Raw genomic sequence first — 8928 nt, 5'->3', positions numbered from 1 at the left:
TGCCTTTTTCACTTTTGCCTCTGATAGCCTGTAGACTGGTAGGCACTGAAGTATTTGCTCACTTGTGCAATAAATATTTATTGAGCACCTTGTATGTGCTGGGCACTGAAAACACAACCGTGAACAAAGGCTGTCACGGTTCCTGAACTCATGGAGCTTCCACTCCAGTGGAGGAGACATAATTTCAGTGATAATGCTACGACAGGGGACAATGTGGGAGAAAATAAGAGGGAGGTGGCTAGGCGCGATGGCTCACTCCTGTAATCCCAGCACTTTGGAAGGCCAAGGTGGGTGAATCACGAGGTCAGGAGTTTGAGACCAGTCCGGCCAATATCGTGAAACCATGTCTCTACTAAAAAGACAAAAATTAGCCGGGTGTGGTGGCAGATGCCTGTAATCCCAGCTACTAGGGAGGCTGAGGCAGGAGAATTGCTTGAACCCGGGAGGCGAAGGTTGCAGTGAGCTGAGATCACGCCACTACACTCCAGCCTGGGTGACAGAGCGAGACTCCGTCTCAAAAAAGAAAAAGAAAAGGGGGAGGTAATTTTAGAATGGTCAGAGAAGGTTTTTCTGAGAAGATAACATTAATTAAACGAATAAATGAATGAAGAGCCACTCGTTAGCGGATTATTTGCTATACTTAAGAGTTTGTCAGCCACTAGACTGTTAACGGCTCTGATGCTGAATATCTTTTGAACCCTGTGTTGATGCTCAAAAGGCAAGTGCAGAGGTGAAGCATAACGAAGAATCCTTTTCCATTTCTTTTCAGTCCTCTGACCTTGCCTTTGCCGTCAGGGTCACACTCCCCCCTCTGCCACTCCCTTTCTTCTGTTTCCGGACACTTGCGGCCTGGACGCGCATGTGCGAGAGAAACCGTCATTCCCGGAGGACGAGCCACCGGCAGAACGCATGCGCCTCTGTACCGTAAGCCCCGCCCCGACCCCAGCGCCCCCTCGCGAGCGCCTGCCGTTTCTCCGGACGGGAGGGGGGGCGGGGACTGGGCGGAGAGGCGCGCGCTGGTGCGTGCGTGCGCGCGCGCCGCGGGCGGGCCAGTGAAACCGGCGGCCCTGGCACGTGACCCAGGACCGGCTCACCGGGTCGCTTGGTGGCTCAGTCTGTCTGTCCGTCCGCGGGTGCCATCATGGCGGACGCGGCCAGTCAGGTGCTCCTGGGCTCCGGTCTCACCATCCTGTCCCAGCCGCTTATGTACGTGAAAGTGCTCATCCAGGTATGAGGCGTCGCCGCTCCCTACCCCTCCTGGCGCCCCGTTCGGTCGCTGCTGCTCAGGGCGCCTGAGGATCGGCTCAGCCTTGCGGGCCCTTCATTCTCCCGAGATGCTGCTGCTCCTCCGCTGCCCTTTCCCTCCCCGCAGGGACAGCTTCCTCGGTCCCGCGGCCCCTCTTGGGGGCCTCTCCGAGCCCTCGCCCCGCTGCCCAGCGTTGAGGCCCACTCCTCCCTTAGCCAACCGCCACCCTGCCCTGCCCTGCCCTGCCCGGCGGATCCTCTGAACTTTGGTTCTTCTTCTCTGAGGTGGATCCTGGCCGGTCGCCACCAAGGGCTTCCGAACCCTCCCTCTCGCCCCTCCGAAATTCACATTCACCGCTCCTCCCCCCAAAATCTCAGACGCAAGACACGAAATACTCAGTTGAAGACAAATGTGAAGTTAGGTGGGAACCAACATTTTATTTTTTATTCCTTTTTTTTTCTTTTCTTTTTATGCTACTGTTACTACTGCTTTTCTGTTCCGAGGTTTTCGCACCAGATAGCCAGAGAAACACAAGGAGCTCATTCAGAAGTGTTAATGAAGGGGTTGCTCTGTCAGATTTCGGAAAGATGCATTGAGCGCTTTCCAGCAGCAGCCCATGTGGCTCCTGACAATGAAAATCACATTGGTCAGAGCTGGAAATTAGTGAAGCGGAGTTTTAGCGAGTTTAAACATGGGAGTTAATTTCTAATCTACTGTCAAATAATTATTACGTGGTATTTTATATTCACATGCAGGTAGGCCAAGTAAGTGATAGACTTAGTGTATCCAGTTCCTTTCCTGAATATCCCTGTAACGGGCAGGTCATTTTTTTTATATGCTTTTACTGAGAGTTGACATAATTGCCTCATGCACTGTGCCTAAGAATGGAACAGTTTTTAGAACCCCTGTCTTGCCGTTTACTTTTCTGTAAAAATTAGGCAAGACGCTAGAGAGGGCCACGTTTCTTATTCTTGAGTTGTTGGGAATCCAGATTATTTCTTGCTGAGTAGACCCGTGTGAATTCAGATTCCGTTCGTTAAACGCTATTGCAAATAAATGATTTGCACCTAGAACAAAGACTGATTAGAATGTACTGTAACATCTAAAACAGAATTGGCACATTTGGGGCTAGATAGCATTTGAGATGACAGCATGTTGCAGTATATCCAGTAAGAACCCTTGGGCCCGGGCACGTTGGCTCAAGTCTGTAATCCCAGCACTTTGGGAGGCCGAGGCAGGCGGATCACAAGGTCAGTGTTCGAGACCAGCCTAACTGACATGGTGAAACCCCGTCTCTACTAAAAATACAAAATATATCCAGGTGCAGTGGTGTGTGCATGTAATTCCAGCTACTCGGGAAGCTGAGGCAGGAGAATCACTTGAACCCGGGAGGTGGAGCTTGCAGTGAGCCAAGATCGTGCCATTGTACTCCGGCCTGGGCGACAGAGCAAGACTCAGCCTCAGAGAAACAAAAAAAAAGAACCCACTACTCAGTACTTCTCTGGGAGATGGGGTTTTCTAGTGATGTTCAGAGCTCTTGCCCCAAAAACTTTGAATACCCTTAATTCTGATTTCACAACATCTTTGTGTTGCCAAGTAGCCCAGGAGTTTTGGTTAAATTCCCAAATGCTCAGTTTTAAAAATAGTTACTTGGGCCGGGCACGGTGGCTCACGCCTGTAAATCCCAACACTTTGGGAGCCTGAAAGAGGTGGTTCACCTGAGGTCAGGAGTTCAAGACTAGCCTGGCCAACAAAGCACAACCCCCTCTCTACTGAAAATACAAAACTTAGCTGGGTGTGGTGGTGGGTGCCTATAATCCCAGCTACTCAGGAGGCTGAGGTATGATAATCGCTTGAACCTAGGAGGTGGTGACCTAGATCATGCCACTGCACTGCAGCCTGGGTGACAAGAGCAAAATTCTGCCTCCAAAAAATAAATAAGTAACTAAATAAAAATAAAAATGGTTACTTGGTAGCACTATTCGGGGAACTCAGACAGGAGTTATTTATTTATTTATTTATTTTTGATACGGAGTTTTGCTCTTGTCACCTAGACTGGCATGCAATGGCACAATCTCGGCTCACTGCAACCTCCGCCTCCCAGGTTCAAGCGACTCTCCGGCCTTAGCCTCCTGAGTAGCTGGGATTACAGGTGCCCGCCACCACACCTGGCTAATTTTTGTATTTTTAGTAGAGACAGAGTTTCACCATGTTGACCAGGCTGGTCTTGAACTTCTGACCTCGGGTGATCCGCCCACCTTGGCCTCCCAAAGTGCTTGGATTACATGCGTGAGCCACCACGCCAGCCCAGGAGTTACTTAATAGGACAGATTAAGAGTCACAACAATAATCAAAACTATGTCCTACAGTGTTCATTCTCTCGAGTATCTGTAGTGTTAAAAATCCTGAGTATATGGTACAAAGACCATGGTAATCATTAACTATATAAAATGGCCTTCATTAGCTGTTAATGACAACCTTTTTTTTGTTTGATTGTTTTTGAGACAGAGTCTCGCTGTTGTCGGCCTGGGCTGGAGTGCAGTGGCACAATCTCAGCTCACTGCAACCTATGCCTCCCGGGTTCAAGTGATTCTCCTGCCTCAGCCTCCCAAGTAGCTGAGATTACAGGTGCCCGCCACTACGCCCGGCTGATTTTTTATTTTTAGTAGAGACAGGGTTTCACCATGTTGACCAGGCTGGTCTCGAACTCCTGACCTCAGGTGATCCGTCCCCCTTGGCCTCCCAAAGTGCTGGGATTACAGGCATGAGCCACTGGGCCTGACCGACAGCCTGTTCTTCTAACATGAAGTTAGCTTGTAATTCTTTCCTAAGTGAATTATCCAGCTATATCTGCATTTGCCTTTTGAGTGTTTTGTCTAGGTTGCCAAGTATGCAGCTGATGCTGGCGTGATGGATGTCTTCTCATTTTGTTCAAATATAAAATATGCCTTAAATTTTATTTAGAAGGTATTTTTGAGCCCCCTTAGTAAACTGTAGCTTTCCTAACACAAAAGTTCCCTTCTTTTTCAGTTTGATATTAGCCTATTTCAGCTACATGGTATACATCATAGAATTTGAACCAAAACGAAACTTGGAGTTTATTGAACTCAGTATTACCAACAGAAGAAAAACCTACAAGAATGATGCTTCATCATTACCGTGGAAAACATATGCTGCATTTTTACTTGTGTTTAAAAATAACCCAAATTTTGTTCTTTATTCAAGACCTTGCAAGCAAGACATTTCTGGAAATACTGCTTTAATATTGATATATTCCATTGTTTTTAAAGGTGGGTTATGAGCCTCTTCCTCCAACAATAGGACGAAATATTTTTGGGCGGCAAGTGTGTCAGCTTCCTGGTCTCTTTAGTTACGGTAAGCGTCTTTGATTTGTTTGGGTTTGGATGACATTGAGAACTGTGATAGGCAGGAGTTGTTACTGAAAGAAAATATATAGAAAGCTTGTTTCTTTCAAATTGTAGTATATCCGTTTCTCTTGACCAGAACTTGACTACATCTCTGACTTGTGTTCCTAGCTCAGCACATTGCCAGTATCGATGGGAGGCGTGGGTTGTTCACAGGCTTAACTCCAAGACTGTGTTCGGGAGTCCTTGGAACTGTGGTCCATGGTAAAGTTTTACAGGTAAGAGGAAAATTAAATCAATCTTCCCATAGATTTTGCTTACCTGTTATGCAACAGTTTATTCTAAATATCAAGAGCAATTTAAAATATACATTTATAACCCTGTCCTTTCTTCCTCTTGAAAAACATTTTCTTAAAATATCTTCTTTCGGCTGGGCGCGGTGGCTCACGCCTGGAATCCCAGACTTTGGGAGGCCGAGGAAGGCGGATCACCTGAGGTCAAGAGTTCAAGACCAACCTGACCAACATGGAGAAACCCCGTCTCCACTAAAAATACAAAATTAGCCGGGCGTGATGGCATGTGCCTGTAATCCCAGCTACTCGGGAGGCTGAGGCAGGGGAATCGCTTGAACCCGGGAAGCGGAGATGGTAGTGAGCAGAGATCGCACCGCTGCACTCCAACCTGGGCAACAAGAGCGAAACTCCGTCTCAAAAAAATATGTATATGTATATATCTTCTTTCCTGGGAAGCAACGGGAATTCCTTTAAAACGAAGTTTTTTTGGTTTGTTTTTTGGTTTTTGTTTTGTTTTGTTTTTGTTTTTGTTTTTGTTTTTTGAGACGTAGTCTTGCTCTGTCACCCAGGCTGGAGTGCAGTGGCGCCATCTCAGATCACTGCAAATTCCGCCTCCCAGGTTCATGCCATTCTCCTGCCTCAGTCTCCCGAGTAGCTAGGACTACAGGCGCCCACCACCATGCCTGGCTAATTTTTTGTATTTTTGGTAGAGACGGGATTTCACCGTGTTAGCCAGGATGATCTCGATCTCCTGACCTTATGACCCACCTGCCTCGGCCTCCCAAAGTGCTGGGATTACAGGCATGAGCCACCACACCTGGCCAGTTCTAGTGGTTTAACACCTGATGAGCAAATCATGATTTTGCTAAAACAGTTTCATGACCTGATTGGCTTGGATTTGACAAATATTTCTTCAGACTTCATCGATTTGAATTAAAGAAGTGTGAGTTAAAGAGGTTTTTCAGCCAGTACCTTACATGGAAGCTGACTAACCCTTCAGTCATCTTGCTATTCTTTTTTGTTCTTGTTTTTTTAATGGAGTCAGGGGCTGCTATGTTGATCAAGCTTTTTTTTTTTTTTTTTTTTTTGAGACTGTCTTGCTCTGCTGCCAGGCTGGAATACAGTGGTGCAATCTCGGCTCACTGCAGCCTCCGCCTCCCGGATTCAAGCGATTGTCCTGCCTCAGCCTCTGAATAGCTGGGACTACAGGTGTCCACCACTGCACCCAGCTAATTTTTGTATTTTTAATAGAGACGGAGTTTCACCATGTTGGCTAGGCTGGTCTCGATCTCTTGACCTCATTATCTGCCCGCCTCGACCTCCCAAAGTGCTGGGATTACAGGCATGAGCCATCGCACCCAGCCTTGCCTGAAACTTTCTATGTCTGCCTCCCAAAGTGCTAATATTACAGGCATGAGCCACCACGTCCAGCCTGTTATTCTTAACATACTTACTGTTGTCAGACCTGTGGACTGAATCTGGAAGCATTATTTCAGGTGGCTCGTGGGTCAGAGTGTTGGAGTCTCAGTGGGCCCATGTCTTTGGTGGATTGATTACTGGTCTTTCTTTTCCAGTCACACTCTGGACTCAGTGAAATTGTTGCTGTTACTTTCATGAAATTTACATATGGAAAGGCAGTTGTCATCTAGCCAAAGAGGTTTATGTATAGACTTAGAGAAAAAGAGAAAGTACTGCTTGAGACTAAGTTACTTTATGTAACTGGAAAATAAGACAAACTTGAGGTAACCAGGTACCCTGAATATGTTCCAAATGTAGTCCAGTGAAATATTATAGGGTTGGTACTACACTTAGCATCCAAAGCTGCTTGTACAGTCAAGAAGAAGGATGTATGCAGGGCTGAGAAAATTATTAACCTTTACAAGAAATGATTTTGTATATCTGAGCAAGAATTAAAATGAAATTCAGGAAATGTAGAAGCCAGGTTAGATAATTGTGTCAATGGAGTAAAAAACAAAGTATAGAAACAAGTGAAAGTTTTTAGAGACCTGAAGCTATTAGAATTAATTCTAGCCAAGGACCTGGAATCTGGCCAAAATACATTACTTTATCTTCACATTTGTTCTCTTGCCTGTGATTTTTTAAAACACAATTCTTTTTACAAGAGAAAATGTTGTCTTTTTAAAACCTGATATGGCTAGAAAATAATAAAACTGACATTAAAAAATAAGAAAACAATAAAACTGGTGGTTACACAAGAAGGAGCTCTCAATTGGTAATTTTATTTTCACCTAGCTCACATTCTGTTTCCAAAAGACGGCACAAAAAATTCCTCTTGCAGGAATTTTTCTCTGGGCTCTGGCAGTATTCATGATCTCTTCTCTAGAAGAGAAAAAAAAAAAAACCTCTCGTTTTAGAAACCGTCAGATACAAAGGAAAAAGTGAGGCGATTTCAGCTCTTCAGACTTAACACCAATTCTCTGTCCTTTTATGCAGGGAAGAAAAGAGTCTTGCCCTAATTTGGTATTGGTCCTGCCTTTTCCATAAGAAAAGTGGGAACCCTGGACTTTGTTTTTACTAACTTACTTTCTGTTAAAACTGAAAGTTCTTGGCCGGGCGCAGTGGCTCATGCCTGTAATCCCAGCACTTTGGGAGGTCGAGGTCGGTGGATCAGCTGAGGTCAGCAGTTCGAGACCAGCCTAGCCAACATGGTGAAACACTGTCTCTACTAAAAATACACAAATTAGCCAGGCGTGGTGGTGGGCGCCTGTAATCCCAGCTACTCAGGAGGCTGAGGCAGGAGAATTGCTTGAACCTGGGAGGTGGAGGTTGCAGTGAGCTGAGATCTAACCATTGTACTCCAGCAGTGAGCCGAGATCGCACCATAGCACTCCACCTGGGCAACAAGAGTGAAACTCCATCTAAAAAAAAAAAATCTGAAAGTTCTTGAATTTTCTTTTTTGTTGTTCTTATTTTGTAATTATTTCTTTAAATTTATTATTATTATTTTTTAGAGACAAAGTCTCACTGTGTTGCCCAGTCTGGTCTTGAATTCCTGGGCTCAAGCAGTCCTCCCTCTTCGGCCTTCCAAAGTGTTGGGATTACAGGCGTGAGCCACTGAGCATGTTCCCTTTTTGTTTTGTTTTGTTTTGTTTTGTTTTGTTTTGTTTTATTTTTTGTTTTTTGTTTTTTTTGAGACAGAGTTTCACTCTTATTGCCCAGGCTGGAGTGCAATGGCATGGTCTCGGCTCACTGCAGCCTCCACCTCCTGGGTTCAAGCAATTCTCCTGCCTCAGCCTTCCACATAACTGGGATTACAGGCACCCGCCACCACACCTGGCTAATTTTTGTATTTTTAGTAGAGATGGGGTTTCGCCACGTCAGCCAGGCTGTTCTCAAACTCCTGACCTCAGGTGATCCACCTGCCTCAGCCACGCAAAGTGCTAGGATTACAGGTGTGAGGCACCACGCCCGGCCCCTTTTCTTTTTTTCTGAGATGGAGTCTTGCTCTATTGCCCAGGCTGGAGTGTAGTGGTGTGATCTCAGCTCACTGCAGTCTTTACCTCCCAGGTTCAAGCAGTTCTCTCTCTTGTCTCAACTTCCCAAGTAACTGGGATTACAGGCGCCCGCCACCAAGCCTGGCTAATTTTTGTATTTTTAGTAGAGATGGGGTTTCGCCACATCAGCCAGGCTGTTCTCAAACTCCTGACCTCAGGTGATCCGCCTGCCTCAGCCACGCAAAGTGCTGGGATTACAGGCCTGAGGCATCACGCCCAGCCCCTTTTCTTTTTTTCTGAGGCAGAGTCTTGGTCTGTTGCCCAGGCTGGAGTGTAGTGGTGTGATCTCAGCTCACTGCAGTCTTTACCTCCTGGGTTCAAGCAATTCTTCTGTCTCAGCTTCCCAAGTAGCTGAGAATACAGGCGCCCGCCACCAAGCCCAGCTAATTTTTGTATTTTTAGTAGAGATGAAGTTTCGCCATGTAGGCCAGGCTGGTCTCGAATTCCTAACCTCAAGTGATCCACCTGCCTCAGCCTCCCAAAGTGCTGAGATTACAGGCAGGAGCCGC

The 8928-nt window shown here is 46.2% G+C and overlaps 1 protein-coding gene across 2 annotated transcripts in view; it reads left to right on the top strand.

The window, feature by feature from the left end:
• The first annotated feature begins 944 nt into the window (after window positions 1-944).
• Window positions 945-8928, top strand: part of MTCH2 (mitochondrial carrier 2) — a 71858-nt gene continuing 63874 nt past the window's right edge. For both annotated transcript variants that reach the window (XM_012001453.1, XM_012001454.1), the window contains exons 1-3: window positions 945-1228; window positions 4537-4621; window positions 4783-4889. In XM_012001453.1, coding sequence (XP_011856843.1) covers window positions 1142-1228; window positions 4537-4621; window positions 4783-4889 — 279 coding nt within the window. In that variant the 5' untranslated portion in view covers window positions 945-1141. The remainder of the gene's footprint in view (window positions 1229-4536; window positions 4622-4782; window positions 4890-8928) is intronic.

Source organism: Mandrillus leucophaeus, unplaced genomic scaffold (genome assembly GCF_000951045.1).
Source record: "Mandrillus leucophaeus isolate KB7577 unplaced genomic scaffold, Mleu.le_1.0 Scaffold66, whole genome shotgun sequence".
Classification (NCBI taxonomy): Eukaryota; Metazoa; Chordata; class Mammalia; order Primates; family Cercopithecidae; genus Mandrillus; species Mandrillus leucophaeus.
Note: the sequence above shows the minus strand (reverse complement) of the source record. Positions and strands in the feature narration are given on the sequence as shown.